Below are 18,220 nucleotides of genomic sequence, written 5' to 3'. Positions count from 1 at the left end.
TTTTAGTTTCCATTTCCAAAGGGGAGATTTTTGAGAAAACTGTTTCATGCTAAATTGGTACCCTTTTCTTTCCCTTCTATGAATTTTGTATTAATTTTAAAATAAAATGCCAAGATACTTGGTGTCTCCTTGTATATTCTTCCCTTATAGCCTTTTTTGGAGCAGATTTCCTTTCTCGATTAACTCACTGTGTTTGCAGACCTCAGGTCTTAGAATCCCACAAAGTAGTTGATGAGATCTAGAGGTTTAGGGTAATGGGACCCCAAAATCAAAACACGTGGGTTCTGCCAAAATGAATTCGACCCAAACGTTCTTTCAGCAAAAGACAAAATTTATTAATGATCCACCATATTGGTCAGACTCATAAGGAATCTGAACATTTGTGTAAGGGACAAGGTATCATGCTCCCACAATTTAAGATAATCTTAACAACATCAGCAAACAAGTTGGTAATAACAAGTTGCATTGTTTTAACAAGCTTGTAAAACCTTGCGAAAACAGGGGAAAGGGCAAGCCAGTGAGAAGGGCCCTAATCTTTTAATAAACCCCAAAATTCTAGAGGGCAGAACCGGTTTTAACCAGCCCTAAGTAGGACAAAGGGCACGGGCTACACACCCCGAATAGAATTAGAGCCTCATTAACTGATCAGAGGAGGGACAAGGGGAAACATGGGATGGGCGGACCAGGAAGATTGTAACCTGGAAAGGAACGGACCAATCCGGGCCTGGAAGGGAGGAGTCGAGGCATTCTAACAGCATAAAGCTGTCTCTCGCTTCTGTATTCGGCACACTCTTTTCCCAGAGCTGTGCCCAGTTCTCCCAAGAACCATAATAAACAATTCTTCACTCATTTTGAGCTTAGTTTTGTTTTTAACTAGAAGGCTTGATTTCTCAGTCTTACCACGAGGGACAATTGGCTGAGGCAGCTTGCCAGGGCTTAAGCTTCACTGTGAGAGTCTCTAAGGCCTTATTTCTAACATTTGTAAGCCATTGGCTAGGTTCTTAAGGAATCTGAGCACCTTAGTGGAGACAAAATGGACCTTATATACAGAAAGACTGTGGGAGGGATCTAGGAAGGATCTTGATGGGAGTGACTGGGAGGTTGAGAATGGGGTCCAGATAGGGTCTAGGGTGGGAAGTGGCTGAGGGCCATAGGAACGTAAGACAGGGGAGAGCTAGGCTAGGTTAAGGGTAACAGAATTGGGAGATTGGGCATAGGCAATAACAAAAGGCCAGCTGATGGGACTGTAGCCTCAGGGGAACTCCAGAGACCTCCTTGATCAAGTGGGAGAGTTCAAGGAGAATCCTTTAGACAAATGGGACCCACATTCTTTTGGGGGCAAGGGGCAGTGGTCTCGGCTTAGGTCCATACCCCGTCAGTAGTGGGGAGGACTCATTTACCTGTAGATTTATAACCCAGCTAAGCATTTTTTGCATTTCTTGGCTCAGGACTAAGACTGCACAAAGACCCTTGGCTTTAGCATCAGAGACCAAAAGTCCCTTCTTCTGTGCGTGGTCATGGGAGGCTGAGTGCTTATTCAGAAGAGCTAAGCTCTTGAAAATTTTAAGTCTTTTTCTGAAAGTGTCACACCCATTGGATTACTATAATGCATTGTTTTGGGGAGCAGGCTTGAACATGTGCCATTCATTTTACTGTATTTCAAGGGGGTGTTTAATCTATGGAAGCTGATCTAGAGAGGAAGTGTGAAATCATGGTTAGATGCTTGATTGTAGACTTAGGAAGACCTGGGTCCAAATCTCATCACCACACATCTGGACTATGGTGGTTAACTTTCTGGTTGTTCTCATTGCCTCAAATATTTCTCCACTCCAGTCCATCCCCAGGTCTGACCATGACTCCCACTTACTCAGTAAACTCCAGTGGGCCCCTAGCACCTACAGGATCACATTCAAAATTCTCCATTTGGCATTCAAAGTCCTTTATAACCCGGTCTGTTCCTACCTTTCCATTCTTCTTGCACCGTACCCCCACCCTCAAATACTCTGTGGTCCAGTAACACTGGCCTCTGTTGTTCCTTGAACCAGATGTTCGGTCTCCCAGCCTACATTTTCATTGGCCTCCATCCCTGGAGAGAGGGGTGCTGGGCAAATGGATGCCAATGTGTGAGATGCAGTAGAAACCTGGGTAGTTCATAGTGTTACTGATGGTCATATGACATCATGGTATAGTGGAAAGAACACTGGTGTTGGAGTGGAAGATTTTACCTCTGTTCCCTTCTCGTGTGACTTTGGGCAGTCACTTCTCCTTGTTTGTAAAGTCAGAAGGTGGAACCAGATGGCTTCTAGGATCCGTGGCCCTCTGACATGAGCTCGATTCCCAGCTCTGCCTCTTACTGTCTGTATGACCTTAGGCAAGTCACTTACCCTCTGGGGCTTCAGTTTCCTCATCTGTAGAATGAGAATGTTGGACTAACTAACTTTGGCAGTCATCCTTTGACCCAGAACTGGGTCCAAGCCTGGAGAACTTTCCAGTTAGGCATAAAAGTTGTGCCGTGTATTTTAATATTCAGTGCAAATGGGGAAATGTTCAGTATTTTTGTCAACTGCTTTTAAGGCTGCTGCTTCCTCATTATTGGCCTAAGTAACTTGCTCAATACTTTTCTGACATTGATACTGACCTTCCATGACATGCCAGTTCTGGGTACCATCAGATAACGGGAACATTATTTTCCATCCCTCTTTTTTTTCCCCCTCCCCACAGTCATTTTGGTCCTGCCCCAAGGAGGCACTCCATTAAATTCAATTATAGCTTCCATTATGTGCTGTACTGCTTGCTATTAAATTACTCAGGCTAAGGGCACAAATCCAGGGTGCAAAGGTCTTTCCGTAAGTGAAAAACAGAAGGAAGCTGGATATAATGGAAGGATGATTGACTTTAGAATCCTGAAATCATGGGTTCAGATCCCATCTCAGATGCTTGTGAGCCTGGGCAAGGTATTTACCTTTCCTGGGCCTCAGTTTCCTCATCGGTTAGGTGAGAAAGGTGGACTGGGTAGCCTCTTTAGTCTCCAGCAGCCCTAAATATCCTGCCCGAAGATCTTCCCTTAGAATTTGTTTGCCAATCTATACTTCACGCTCTCAGCTTTAACTTCACTCTCCACGCTAAGCAAACCTTGCCAGTCAAGCCAAATGATGACAAAGCCAATTGTCTTATTTAGAAATGTAACCATATTTATTTCACCGTCGATTCTCAGGCTAAAGAAGAGATCATTCTTCTGGGAACCTTAAAAATCTCAAACTTTGTTCTAACCCAGCTTGATAGTTCCCTTTCAGTTTGCTTTTATTGAAATAGATTATCTTTATTTCCCTACTAGCATGGACACTCTCAGATTTGGGTGGTATAAAATAATCAGCTATAGTTTTTGAAGTAATGTTAGGTACAAGCTTTTGAGAATAGGAAATTCGGCCTGAAGCATCTACTCTGTTAGCTGTTAATTCTTACCAGCTTTATGCGGAGTGTTTTTGGGTTTAACCAGTCCTGACATTCAGGTGGCCCCAGAGTAGCTCTGAGTGGACTTAAGTACACTCGTGAGTTACTGGAATCAGGCATGTGTTCCCAGAAGTTAATTTAAGAAAAAAAATACTGTGGGTTTTCTGAACATTGACTATTAATCACTCCGTCGCCTACATCTCCAGAATCCCTGGAGTTGATTCTACTCAGTTATGGTACCAGATGGCAGCTGAAGCTTTTGAGTATGGTCATTTTAATTTGGTGTAAGTGTAGTAAGTAGGCATTCCATCTTTCAGAAGTTACTAAGGATCTCTGTAGGGTTCTCTGCTGAGCCTTCGCCATTCCCAGAACCTTCCTCTTGTGTCCCAGGATCTTGACAGTGATACCGTATTTTAAGGGGTTTGCCAGGATACCAGAGCAGATGAATCTGGCAGGGAATGATCTCCTAGAGAAGATAGGATGAGAAGTAGCATTACTGCATGTACAGCGACCTAGAGTGAGTGCCCTGTTTATTTATTAAGGGCATGTAGGATCTCTCACCTGGGTTGAAAATTCATGGAGTAGGACGGTGTAGTTGAAATTGATAAAATCACCTCTTGTTATCTGGCAAAAGGAAAGAAGAATGAATGTGAGGAATAGTTTGAATTGGTACCAGGTCTAGTCAGGTCAAAACAAGTCAACAAGTATTTATTTAATGCCTGTGATGTGCCAGGCACTGTTCTAACTCCTGGGCTACATAAGCGTTATAATGAGTTGTTATTCAATTCAATTTAACTGATAATTAACTCCAATTTATACTGTTTATATCTTGTATGTACATAGTTGTTCTCATGATGTCTTCTCTATGAGACTGAGCTCCATGAGGGCGAAGATGGTTTTTACCTTCCTTATTATTCTCAGCTCTCAGCCCAGTGTCAGGCACATACTAGGTGCTTAATAGATGCTTGTTGCCTGACGTTAACTCAGCATTCCTTTTCTTTCCTAGATATTTTTCTTGCCTCATTTCCTTGGGGATGATGTTCTCGAATGATGGAAGAGGAAGGTTTCTGCTTTGTCACCAGCTTGTAACATGACCTTATAAAACATGTTGTAGGTGTTAATAGTTCCTAAGTCTCAGAGTTGGGTGGTGATATAATGGGATTATGGTAACTGATTTTAGGTATGTGAAAAGTTGTCTCCTGGTGCAAGAGGGGTTAGACTTCCTCTGGCTCCAAAGGACAAAACTCAGAAGGATGGATATGAAGAAGCAAATTAATAATAATTAAAATAATGATGCTTTAAGATTTGTAAAACACTCTGCAAATATTATCTCATTTTACCCTCAAAGCAACCCTGGAGGGCAGCTAGGTGGCATAGTGGATAGAGTTCTGGCCTTGGAGTCAGGAGGACCTGAGTACAAATCCAGGCTCAGACACTTGACACTTACTAACTGTGTGACCCTGGGCAAGTCACTTAACCCTGATTGCCTCACCAAAAAGGAAAAAAAAAAAAGCAACCCTGGGAGGTAGGTGCTATTAATATCTTCATTTTATAGATGAAGAAACTGAGGCAGAGAGAGGTTAAATAACTTGCCTAGGGTCACACAGCTACTCATGGTCTGAAAGATTTGAACTCATCTTCCTGACTCCAGGTCCAGCAATTTATCCACTGCTCTACCTAGATGCCTAGCTAAAAAAAACAACTTCCTAATAATTATTATACGACATTATCCAAAAGTAGAATGTACTGCCTTGGGAAGTCATGGGTTCCCCCTTCTTGGATGTCATAGAAACACAAAATTTGAGGGTTAGAAAGGTACGCCCTCAGCCATCCAGTCCAACCCATATAAAAAAAAATTCCCCCAACTAAAGTACCCAAGAAATGGTCATCCAGCTTCTGCTTAATGGCCTCCAGAGAAAGAGGAGGAGGAGGAGGAGCCCACGGGCTCCCAAGGCAAGGGGTTCATGTTGGATGTCGTGTGTGGAGGTTTCTTTTCCAGGTACAGATGGCTGCTCAGGTCCCTCCTTTCAGGAGGCACCATAATGTAGCAGAAAAAATCCTGAATTCCAGCTCTTCTTACTCCATGTGTGACCTTGGGTCAAGTTGCTGAACTGCTTTGGGCCTCAGTTTCCTCATCTGTAAAATGAGGGGGTTGGGCTACATGATCTCTATGGTCTTTTCCAGCTCTAAATCCATGACCCTAAATCATGAGGTGCCCAGCGTGGGGGATAAGGATAGAATCTGGATAATCTACAATCTAGAATTGGCCACGCCTTGTTGGTAGCTTCTTTCCGCTCTTGGTAGCTCACCCTCCGAGTGATTTGTTTAGATGGAGTCAGCCAGCAACTCTGCTGTAGAACCAGCTGGCCAGTAAAATGCTGGCGGAAACACTGGCCCTGGAGAGGGCTAGAGAACTCAGAAGAGAAAATCCCCCTCCCTGTACTTCAGGAAATGCTTTTCTGATTTCCAGTCCCTGTTTGGCTCTGATCCTTCTGGGGTGACAAGATTCACTTTGTTCTGTCTGGGTCTGAGAGGAAACTGCTCTGTCCAGGTCCCACGCTTCTGTTTGTCCAACTCATCTCATTAGCTTGCTCTCTTCCTTTGCTATACTTCTCAAGACCTGACTGCTGTATGTCATCTTCAGCAATTAAAAAATCTGTTTTATTTTTAAATCTTGGATGGTGTTCCCAGAACAGTTTCTCCTAACTCTGTCCTTCAGAGTGGCTGAATAGCCCTGGAGGAAACCATGGAGGCTGATTTTAGGCTGAACGGAGACAGCGCTCGTGTTGAAGTCAATGGTGGGAATCTGGCCCCCCGCATGAAATATGTTACTGAAGACACATCAGATAAATCAAGGCAGTTCCCCATTTTTTAAGGCGTGGCAATTTCCAGCTTTCTCTGAGTTTTGAAGCTCTTGTTCTTACGGCTACTGCCTTCCTCAGTGAAGGCTTCTCGGCTGATTTCCATGGAGAAGTCCTTACTGGTAGGGTCCTGGGGCTTGGGGGGAATACCGCTTATCTAACCATCTTTCTCCCTCACTCTCACCCCTTGATTAGAACTGACTCAGTAGGGAAGGGCAGATGTGAGAGGAGAATATCCTCTTGTTTATCAGTCCCAGATGTAATGGGGTTGAGGCTTTGAGTGAATTATCACAGAGTCTGAAGTGGCTGAGTAGATGAGATTTCACTGTAATGATGCAATTTTGATTACCTTGATGAATCTGTTCCACCTGATAAAAGACTGGATCACAGGGCTAGAGTTATAAGGAACCTCAAAGACGCCTTATTCCAAGTCCCTCATTTTATGGATGAGGAGATTTGCCCAAAGCCACACAGGTAGATGAGATTTGAACCCAGGACTTTGGACTTCAGAGCTAGGGCTCATTCCTTTGGCTTTTGTTTCCCCTCATTTTGTCTTTTACTTTTTATAATGAGATGGTGAGCCACGGCAGGGCTGGTCTGGTTTTGATGTCAGAGGTGGGGCAAATCTAGATTCCCAAGGAAAACTTCCAGGGTGGAATGATCGTTATGTGCCTTCTGTGTTCTGTCTGCAGCTACTGTGGTCCTCATCTCCCCTCTCTGAGGGCACTGGGGTACATTTGTTCAAACTTTCAGTGGGCTTCCTCCATTATGGATCAGGGTTCTCTTGGTGACTCTTCATATGCACTGTCAAGTTGGAAAAGAGTGCTCAAAGAAGTGCGAGTGTGTGTGTGAGTGTATGTGTGAATGTGAGTGTGTGAGTGTGTGTGTGTGTGTGTGTGTGTGTGTGTTGGGGGAGGGATTTCGACTTGAATAAGAGGCCTAGGGCTCTAGGACAGGGGCTCAGACTATTGCAAAGAATACCTTAATTCTTTTCTGTCCTCAGAATTTCCCCAGCTGTTCCCCAAGTCCCCAGTGGGCTGAGAGTGATATGGCTGGCACGGAGCCTGAAGAAGCACCATTTGCTCATCTGTAGCCTATGTTTTTATTTAAATCCTCCTTCCCCGGTGTTATTGATGTATCTCGGGCGCCATTTGTTTCTGAGTTGATGGGCCTGTGATTCCTAGCACTATTGCATCAAAAAGCCATCGGGAACCAGGAGGAGGGGTCACGGCCCCCACCCAGCTGGTTGGGATGGAGCCAGTTCTGACCCACAGTTATCTTGTGAAAGGACATGCGCAGGCCACCTCTGGCTGCTCAGATCTGCATCAGCTCTTTCTCTCTGGCCGCGGCTGCCCTGGGCACTGTCTGCTTGAGCCAAATGCTTTGGGCCTCGTGTGTTGGGTGAAGGGTCATAGAACCCCCACAGTGGTCACGAGGTCAGACAGTCTGAACATCTTACTGTAAATGACTTTTTAGAAGGGAGCTCAAGGCTTTCACCAAATTGGACTCTCCCCATGATCTCTAATTACAAGCGCTTTAAAATCAGGGGCTCAGATAGGTGGGCATTACAGCCCTCAGCTTGGGATAGTCACTTAACCTCTTGGTGCCCCGGGCCGTATTCTAAGACTAAGCTGTCCACCATGCCTGGCCTGCACGGCAGATGCTTAATAAATATTTATGGACTATTGGAGTATTGGAGTAGCCCAGAAGGTAGGGATCTGCTTTGATTCTCTGGACGGAAATAAGCAAATGCTTGTTGGATTGAATTGAGTTCTCTGTCCCGATGAAATCACAGGTTCAGCCCCCAAGAGTTTGTTTATTTCTTTACTTTTACTAGGGGTACAAGCCACCGTTTCCTGTCTCAGGTGACATCTTTGGTCTGAGTTCTCAGTCCCTATTTCTAATTTTCAAGTGGCCCAGAAAAGGAGTGGGACAATAGTATAGCAAGCGCAGGGGGTAATCGATGGATATCCAGAATGAGCCAACAGTCGGAGAACCAGAGGAAGGACAAGGAGTCGATTCTCTGTGGAGAATTCATTGCAAAGTATGGTCAAGAATCATATGGGGTAAGAAAATGGAGATGGGGTGCAATCTGCACCAGTGGAGGGAGTACCACATAGATGAAAACCCAGGTCCCAAATATCAAAGTCTCCTGCTGGGCCCTGCTAGGACTTATTTATGTCCTGACGTCATTATCATGAGGTGCCAACAGTTGTTTGTGATCACACACGACAATTCTAAATTGGGTGGATTGTTTCCCACATGATCTGTAGGTATTTTGCCCCTAGGTATTGGCTTGAACTTTTCATGCCAACCAGTCGCCATGTTGATGATGCCCTAATCACTGGTACAGTGAAGGCGCCGAGGGCCGCAGGATCCCAACTCTTGCTAGTCCTCCCCACTACATTTTGCAGAGAAGGAAACTGAGGCCCAGAGTTGGATCTTGACTTGTTCGAGGTCCCTCAGTCTGTACTGTCAGAAGCAGAACTTGAACCCAGAGCTAGGGCTCTTTCAACTGTATCTTGCTTGATGCTAAGCTGTGAAGCCTCAGGATGATTCAGTTGGGCGCCATTTTACAACATTTCTAGCCTAGTACGATTTAGGAAGAGTGAACAGAGATGAAGACTAATCCCTCAGCTCACACAGTGTGTGCTTAATAAACATTGATTGAATTGAGCTCAACTGAATGTCATGGATGAATGAGTTAAGTAACAGATCCATGACTTCATGAATGTGAAGACTCCCTCCACTAGAGCAGATTGCAGCTCATCGGGGCCTTGTCATCTGATCTATGTTCTTCCAAACAGAATCTACCCAACCTGCTGGAGGCTCTGATGGATGGACAGATTTTTACCCTTCCTAGACTCTGATGGAGTTTGTGGGCCATCCATCTGTCGTAGGAGAATAGGATCATACCATAGAGATCATCTAGCCCAAATCCTCCATTTTACAGATGAGGAAACTGAGTCCTAGAGAGGGTCAGTGGCTTTCAGGGTCACCCAGCTAGGAAGAGTCTGAGGTACAGGAAGGGAATTCTCACTCCTTGTACTGGAGCTGTGGACAAAGGGCCCTCTCTAGCCTCGTGGCATCAGCATTAGCTGATAACAAGCATGTGTCCTCAGAAGAGATAGAAATGATTTTCAAACAATAGTGGCCACAGTTGAAAAATGAGTTTATCTCTAACCTAGTAGGCTGTGGCCTGTGTTTTTATTCTCCTGAGAGGAAACTATAATCTTGGTCATGCTGTCTGAAGTCCTTATCTAGATTCTGGAAACCCCCTAACTCAGCCAGTCAGTCCAAGGGCCGCCTGGGGGGCCAGTGTGTTTTCTGGGTACGGCTCCTTCCTTCATCGGGGCAGTAGGAGGGACCCCTTTAATGCAGATGCTTTTTCTGTATTGCTTACCCATTGCTTTACCCCACTGAGCTGCATCATATAATAGTATAATGACTGCGACGTCTTCTCCCACATCACGTAAGAGCTGCCGACCATGGCCAAGTCCCACATGGGCTGCAGAGATGAGTCCATATGGCCAAGGTTGCCTGAGAAGAAGGAAGCAAGCACAGATGTGTTAGTTTAGTGGAGAGAAGTTTCAGCCCCGGGATTGAGGATCGAGGCTGGGCAAGCCACCCCCGCGGCTTTGGGGTGGCATGTGGAGGCGGCATGTGACATCTTCCTGTTTTGTCTCCTTGGTCCCCTGAAAGCAGCTCAGCTGCTGCTGTCTATTCTGAGGAAGCAAATTTTAAAACATCTAGTGAATACCGCGTCCTCATGCTACATAATGCAAAAGCAGAGCGATGATGTCAGGAATTGACCTTCAGAAATGAAGACGTGATTCCCTCCTCGTTCTGGTGCCCCGGAAGGTAGAGGCAGAGGAGGGGATAAGTCCTGGGTCCTGAGTTGGTCCTACTCATAAAATTCCCAAAGGGGCCCTACCTGTGTAGCTTATAAAAGGAAAAGAGCCAAAGAGCAAGGGAAGAGAGATTGGCCCAAGTCATATATGAGTGAGAGAGAAGGGAATATGAGTAATGGTGCCCGGTCACTATATACAATTCCTCTTCATGAGGACAAGACTCAGACTTCCACACGCCATGGAGACTTCCAACTACTGCACTCTCTAGCGTGGAAGAGGCCTGAGAGTGAAGACTCAGCATTGTTGGCACTGGTGGGGACCCACAGTGATGGGCCAGCCAAGGCCCTCTAAGGGAGTGGCCCGTGCTTTATCCTTCCTGTAGGGGTAAGAGTGGGAGGCTGGAGGCCAAGAATCCAGGTCTTGTTTTTCTTAAACTCTTCACCTTGGCGTGATCCTCTCTAGTGTCTAGAGGATTAACTAGGGGTGGGGAACCTATGACCTGGAGGCCACATGTGGCCTTCTGGGTCCTTGGGTGCGGCCTTTTGACTGAGATTAAGTTTTACAGAACAATCCTTTTATGAAGGGAATTTGTTCTGTAAAGTTTGGATTCAGTCAAAGGGCAGCACTTGAGGACCTGGAGGGCCTCATGTGGCCAAGCTTGAGGCTGCAGGTTCCCCATCCCTGCTCAAGACTGGTTCAGGGCTGCCTTAATAGAGGTCACCCTCACAGGTGTTCTACACCCTCAGAGTGTCCCAAAGGCCTTAGTGAACTGTCTTAACACTTTTGGGACGTGCTCTGGGTTTGATTCTGTCCTTCCTGCTTCTTTCTTTATTTGTGAGAAGAAACCAAACCCTTAGCCATGCTGGTGTGAGTCACTCCAATAGGCAGTGTTAGTCCTGCCACCGAAATGCAGGGAAGACCCATTTTCCCAGTGGGCGCATGCTGAGTCAAGACACCAGTGGGATGAACCCACAGAGATCTCACTCCTGGAATAATGAGACGAGCCCGGCCACCTGCCAAAGCAGCCAAGCTAAGGGGAAGAGGTAGCCGGCTCTCTGAGTATCATCAGAGAGCTTGGTAATTTCTCTTCTAGGGAAGAACATAACTGTTGACTGACTGTTGGACTGCCCAGGTCTGAGCCTCATAGCAGAACAGGATCAAGCAAGTGTCCAGCAGCACCCCCTGGTGGTTCAAAAGAAACACACCTTGTCTTTCATGTACAGAGAGGCAGTGCTTTATGCTGGAGGATGATGGCGTCTGGAGTTGGGCGAGACCTGCTTGGGTTGGAAGCCCACTCTGACCCTTACTGGTGGTGCACCTGGCTAATCACTCCATCTCTCCTGGACCACTAGGTTAATATATGTAGGGCATGTTATATGTGGCAACTATTGGTGCTGTTCCTCAGTGAGGTAGTAGAGGTAAAGGATTTTGCAAGTTTTAAAGCACTTCTGAGGCTTCTTGTTTCTTGGGATGCTGCCCGCCTCACCCTCTCATTGCCTGATGTCTCTGCCCTGTCTCTCGGGATGCTCTGGGCTTCTGCTGTGGCTGAATCACAGCGTCTGACTCCGGGCTGTGAGATAGAAGAAGCCTCACCAGCTGGGTCTCTCCGTGTGCAATCTGTTTGCAATCCTTAGTTAACAAGCCAGAACACCCACATTTGTGCACGATAATACGAAATAAAATCGTTACTGCTAAAAGAATCATTCTTTAGCAAACAGACTTGTCTTTGGCACAAATCCAGTCCTGTGTTGGCTGGTTTTTGATATTGCATCTTTATGGAGATGTTGGAAAAGGAGCGAAAGTGATTTGTGATTTGGGGAAGAAAAATGGACGAGAATAAGGCATGAATATCATGGTCCACAGTTTTTTTTTTCCCCTCACATTACATTCTCCATTAGCAGGTATGCCTCCAAATTTTTTGGATTCTTAGGCTTCTCTGTCAAAAAAAATCTCCCAATGTCTCCAAGCTGAGCCATTGAGCCAGATTGATGCTAGCCAACATTTTTTCATCCTATTTGCCTTTTAATTGTCTAAATCTCTAGGTTATTTCCTCTCTCTCCCTCTCAGGATGTTAGCTGCAGGGATCAGTTGAAAACTGTGACTGCTCCTGCAGGTGTTCCCATAGAAAGTGGGTCCAGATGTTCAGTTATTTCTCACAAAGGTATCCATCAGCATTTCAAAAATGGATTTATTTTTCCTTGTTCCCCTGATGCCTGAACAGCTGGAGAGCTAAGCTCAAAGAGCATTAGAAAGAACAAACGACACTGGCTGGAACATTGAGATATAAACACATTAAAGAAGAAGAAGAAAAAACTTCAAAAATTCATTTTCATCAGTTTCCCCATTGATGCCCCATTATGGACACCTGGAAATCTTCAGCCAGCTTAGATTTTGATTTAACAGGCATTTATTAAGTGTCTACTATATGCCAGGCACTGTGCCAAGTGCTTTATGTATGTGTGTGTGTATATATATATATATATATGTATGTATATGTATATGAATGTATGTATATATAAAATAGCACTTAATCCTCACAACAACCCTGGGAGATAGCTATTATTATGATCCTTATTTCACAGGTGAGGAAACTGAGGCAGAGGTTACATGACTTGCCCAGGGTCACACAGTAAGACTGTGTCAGACTGGATTTGAACTCGGATCTTCCTGTCTCCAAGAGCTTAGTGCACTGCACTCCCCAGCTGCCTTATTACCCTTGTTTCATCTTTCACTGTTATGTTCTTACAATCTCTCAGCTAGAAACCTGATGCCGTAGAAGGCCAATCGATCCATGGAAAGTTGGCCTGATGGCAGGGTTCTGATGAGAAGAGCCTTCTAGGGAGCATTGCTCATTGTCCGGGATAGGGACTGGACCTGCGATTTCACTGACGTAAGGCACTCTCAGGTGAGGAAATCCCCTCTACCGATGCAGGTGGTGCCTCCTCTGCAGCCCATAGTCTCAGAGAGTTGGGGGGGCACTGAGAGGGGAAGGGGCTAGTCCATGTCAGAGGTAGGACTTGAACCCAAGTCTCCTTAGCTCCAAGGACAGGATATCCCACTGCTTCTCATTGCTTAGCGTGCCCCACAGGATTAGCCTAAAATTAAGCAACAAGACAGGACTTCAGCCAGTTCAGCACAAAGCTAAAGTTCCATACCTTATCCATGGTACAGTGGCATTCTGAGCTGTGAATCATGAAATTCCTGTAGCACCTCAAGGTTTGCAAAGACAGGTAGTTTAAGTGTCATTTCTCCCATTTTATAGATGTGGTAACTGAGGCTCATAGCTACTAATGAAACAGAAGTTTAGTGTGTGTTCATTAACGCAGTGGAAGGAGAAAATTCCAGTGGAAAGTAGAATCAGTTCTAAATCCTAGGAGAGAGATTCTTCCCAAAAATATTATAGGGAAAAAAAAAAAATTCTGTTGTGGCAATACAGTGCTGGGCCCAGAATCATGAAGACTTGAGCTCCAATCCTTTTTGTGACTTTAATGGGCTCTGTGATGATGTATTAATCTCTCACCTCTCTGAACCAGTTTTCCACATCTGTAAAATGGGGTAATAGTAGCCCCTACTTCTCGGGGTTGTTGTGAGGTTCGCATGAGATAATATCTAGAAGGAACTTTGTAAACTTCAAAGTGACATATGAAGATCTGTTGTTATTATTATTGATGTCAATACACATAATAATCAGGGTTGCTTCATTAAGATGAGCCTACGGAGCATGAATGAAATGATCGGTGGATTCCAGGGACAGCTCTGGGTCTCAAAATCACTTTATCTACTACCAAACTCCTCCATTTGTAATTCAATTTATTGACTTTCTAAGTTTTTTTTTTTTAAGTTGAATATCCAATTCCTTGATCTGTTCTTTCTCTTTGGTTGATAAAAGTGCTTAGAGATATAAATTTCCCCCTAAGGACTGCTTTGACTGCATCCCCAGAATTTTAATATATCGTCTCATTGTTACGAGCTTAAAATTACCTATTGTTTCTACAGTTTGTTCTTTGACTCACCAATTCTTTAGGATTAAATTATTTAGTTTCTAATTAATTTTTAGTCCTTTCTTCAGTGGTCCTTAATTTAACCTAATTTTTATTGCATTATGGTCAGTAAAAGCTGTATTTAGTATTTCTGCTTCCTTGCATTTGTTTGTAAGGTTTTTATGGTTTACTGTATGGTCAAAAGATACTACACATAGCTTAGAATAGACACAGACACACAGACACACACACACACACACACACACACACACACACTCCTTTCTATTCCTTTGTAGTAATCACCAGAAATCTACTATATCTAAATTTTCTAAAATTTTATTTAGGCCTTTAATTTTTTTTTTTTGTTAGATTTGTCTAGGTCTGAAAGGAGCATATTGAGATCCTCCACTATTCTAGTTTTACTCTGTATTTCACCCAGCATTTCATTTGGCTATTCCTTTAAGTACTATATTTCATAATACTAAATAATTCAGATAGGAATACCACTAACATCCCTCTAGTTGGATTACAATAACTGATTCCTTAAGGAGTAATCTGAATCAAAACTTGCAGCCAGCATCTTCTGAAATGGCAGTTGGCATGAATTAAGGAGGATATTTTCCTTGAGACATTTTGGAGGCAATGATATTGATTGGAAATCAATAACTTCTTTTTCCAACCCTTTCCACATAGGTGGCCTTCTCATGAAAGAGGCCAGTGGTCATGTTGTCATGGGTGTACAACCAGGCAAGCACAGGTGACTTGTAAGTCTAGTCCAAACAACCAGGCACTCTAGATTTTGGCTGTGTTCTATGGCTGCCTGCAACCGCAGCTGCAGAAAAGTATTTTAGATCATTCCCCTGCTCCACTCTTAGGTTCAATGGCTATAGAAATAAGAGGATGCCTTTGAGGTTTTGAGGATTACTAGCCCATACCTGGGATTCTGGTCCCGTCGGGGGGTCTTTTCAGCTGCTTCATCTGCTTGTACAATACATAATCCTTTTGCTCTCTTTCCTTCTCATCTAGGAGTCGTGTGCAGGTTATGTTGACTGTGGGTTTGGGCTTATGATTCTTGAAGATCACCAGGGCAGAGCATGTGCCCAGACGCTCCTCATTTAACTAGGGGAAAATCAGAAACAGACAGACAGAGGGAGAGGGAGAAGGAGGGGGAGACAGAGGAACAGAGAGAGGAGGGAAAGAGAGAGAGAGAGAGAGAAAGAGAGGAAGAGGAGAGAGAAGGAGAGAGAGAGGAGAGAGAGAGAGAGGGAGGGAGAGGGGGAGAGAGATAGAGGCAGAGAGAGACAGAGAAGAGAGGAGAGAGATACAGAGAGACAGAGAGAGAGACAGAGGGAGGGAGAGAGAGGAGAGAGAAGGAGAGAGAGAGGAGAGAGTGAGAGAAGAAAGAGAGGAGAGAGAAGGAGAGAGGGAGAGAGAGACACAGAGAGACAGAGAGAGGAAGAGAAAATGGGGAGGAAGGAGGAGAGACAGAGTCCGAGAAAGACAGAGACAGAAGCACAGAGAGGGAGAGAGGGAGACAGAGAGAGATCTCATTGGTGCAGGAAGCCCTCAACAGAAACTGCTTCTACCAGAGCAGATTAGCCCCAGCTCAGTAACTTTACCTGTTGCCTGTTGAACAGAGAGGTTAAGTTATGTGCCCAGGGTCACACAGCCAAGCTGGGGTGGAGTCAGCACAGTTTGGTGGGCAGAGTGGTAGACATGGCCTTAAAAAGAAGATCTGGTTTCAGGAAGGCCCACCTGAGATGCTTACTACCTGTGTGGCCTAGGGTGAATCACTTAAAATCCCCTTGGGCCTCAGTTTCTTCATCTGTAAAATAAGGGGACTGGCCTCAATGGCTTCTCCTTCGGCCCTCAGTCTCTGCAGCTCTGATTGAGTGGTTGGGCCCCAAAGCCCTCCTGCGGCTGGGGCAAGCAGAAGCCAGTGAGAGAGAGAGAGAGTTCCCTGGGTTTTCAAACGTAATTTCAGAGGCTCCTCTGCTAAGCCGGAGCAGGAGATGAGAACAAATCTGCACCACAGCCCTGACTGAGCGCTGACTGACCCTTTGGGTCCCACTCTGCCTTCCTGGCTGGGGGAGGCCGGTTTTTCAAGCTATCATGGGTCGGGCTGGACGGCAGATGTCCGCCTGCGGTCCGCCTGGTGCCTGCCTTCTGCCAGCCTCCTCGTTCCCACCCACAGCCTACATGGGGAAGGGTCTTTCTTAGGTTTTGCTGCTGTTTGAATCAGCGACTTGGTAGGTTCTAGCGCAGACACGAACAAACCCTCCTCCTTGTAACAAAACCCTCCTCCTTGTAAGCCATTCGCACCGCCCGGGAAGCCGCCTGTCTGGGCTCGGGCAGAAGGGGAATCCCGACAGGGGCCTGGTGGGCTCTGCCTCCTGGTCTGGGTGAGTGAGAGACCACGCAGAGAGGTGACGCTGAGGGTCAGGTCCAGCCAAGGGGAGGGGCGATGGCGTGGGACCCTCTGGGTTGTCCAAGGGACGAGGTCTGCCCTGCGGGGATCAGTCACCCGCTGCTTGCCCAGGCGTGCAGCCCACACGTTCACGGGCGGGGATCTCCAAGAGGGCTCGTGGCCCCTTTTTTGTGGGTTTGATGGGATGGACCTTAGAGGTCGCAGGACCACAGACCTCAGGCTGGCAGGGTCCTCAGGGGGCATCTAGTGCACCCGCCTCGAGGATGAACGACTGACCCCGCTCCATAAAGCTACTACGTGTCTGAGGAGGGATTGGAACTCAGGTCTTCGAGTCCGGATCTAGTACGCTATCTGCTACGCCACACTTCCCTTCCCCTCTTTGTTCCCCCTTATTCCCGCCCCCAGATGTGCTCAATAGCATGGAAAACAAGATGCCCCAAGAAAAGGCTGCTTCCTGACAACGGGAGGCAGTGGTGGAAGGAAGGGAAGGAGGGTCAGAGGACCCGAGTTCGAATCTGCGTGTGTGCCTCACTGGCCTCAGTTTCACCGCGAGGTGGAGTGATTACCTCGTCACACACTGAAGTGCGCGTCAGGCTCAGCAGCTGAGCCCAGGACCTCCTGCCTCGGAGGCATGCTCCTCTCCTGTACATACACGCACGCATGCTTTCCTGTTGTCAAAGGACTTTCAATGACCCCTCTGCTGCGGTTTCCTCCTCAACGCCACCCATCCCTGGGGACCCAACCTACCTCTGGCTTGTAGCTCTCTATGGTAAACTCCATGTCAAACCTCTGTCCTTTTTTTGCATTGACCTGAAATAGAGAAATGAAAGGTCAGTTAGCCCGGTGGATGGTCAATCTGCATCTTCTGCCAAAAGCCAGGTGCAGTTTGCTTGCAATCCCAGAGTTACTCACGAGCGCTCACATATTATCTCAGTGCCCTCCTGAACTACTGTATATTTAACTCCTTTGGACATATTTGTATTTATTCACTTTATAGTTATACAGTATTTGTGTAGATGGGTAGCTCGTTGGCACAGTGGATGGAGCGCTGGGCCTGGAGTTAGGAAGACCTGAGTGCAAATCTGGCCTCAGATACTAGCTATGTGATCCTGGGTGAGTCACTTAACCCTGTTTGCCTCAGTTTCCTCATCTGTAAAATGAGCCAGAGAAGGAAATGGCAAACCACTCCAGAAAATCCCAAATGGGGTCGTGAAGAATTGGATGTGACTAAAATGACTGAACAGCAACATTTACTTAGGTGTTCACTTGTCCCCTGGCTTACACAGAATCCCCTCGCCCATGAGCGTGTAGGAAGGGCTCCATCAGTGTCTGCTGGCTGATTGACAGCAGTGAGTCCACTGAAATCTTCCTCAGCGGCCTCGCTGCCACCAGGGAAGTGGCTGGGGGCTGCTGCAGGGGATCCCACAGAGAACAAAGCGCCAGGCCTGCCCTGGGGCATCGGTGTGGGCAGCTCGGTGTCAGCAGGCGGACAGGCTCCTTCAGAGGGCCGGCTGCCAGGAACCAGGAAACTGGGTGATGAGGCCATAAGTCTGTGGAAAACGGGCTGGGGCCGGGCAATCAAGACGCAGCCCTTGTTCAGGTTAATTATGCAGGGAAGCTGGAGCTGAGGTGAGATGGGACCTGCTTGTC

General features: G+C 46.2%; 1 protein-coding gene across 1 annotated transcript in view; it reads right to left on the bottom strand.

The window, feature by feature from the left end:
- Positions 1-3,168: 3,168 nt before the first annotated feature.
- Positions 3,169-18,220, bottom strand: part of RARRES1 (retinoic acid receptor responder 1) — a 36,111-nt gene continuing 21,059 nt past the window's right edge. Inside the window, exons 2-6 of the mRNA XM_027876022.1 lie at positions 17,318-17,380; positions 15,078-15,261; positions 9,715-9,851; positions 4,012-4,074; positions 3,169-3,916 (exon numbers count right to left, since the gene is read on the bottom strand). Coding sequence (XP_027731823.1) covers positions 3,764-3,916; positions 4,012-4,074; positions 9,715-9,851; positions 15,078-15,261; positions 17,318-17,380 — 600 coding nt within the window. The 3' untranslated portion in view covers positions 3,169-3,763. The remainder of the gene's footprint in view (positions 3,917-4,011; positions 4,075-9,714; positions 9,852-15,077; positions 15,262-17,317; positions 17,381-18,220) is intronic.

This window comes from Vombatus ursinus, unplaced genomic scaffold (genome assembly GCF_900497805.2).
Source record: "Vombatus ursinus unplaced genomic scaffold, bare-nosed wombat genome assembly UNPS02014810.1, whole genome shotgun sequence".
Lineage (NCBI taxonomy): Eukaryota > Metazoa > Chordata > Mammalia > Diprotodontia > Vombatidae > Vombatus > Vombatus ursinus.
Note: the sequence above shows the minus strand (reverse complement) of the source record. Positions and strands in the feature narration are given on the sequence as shown.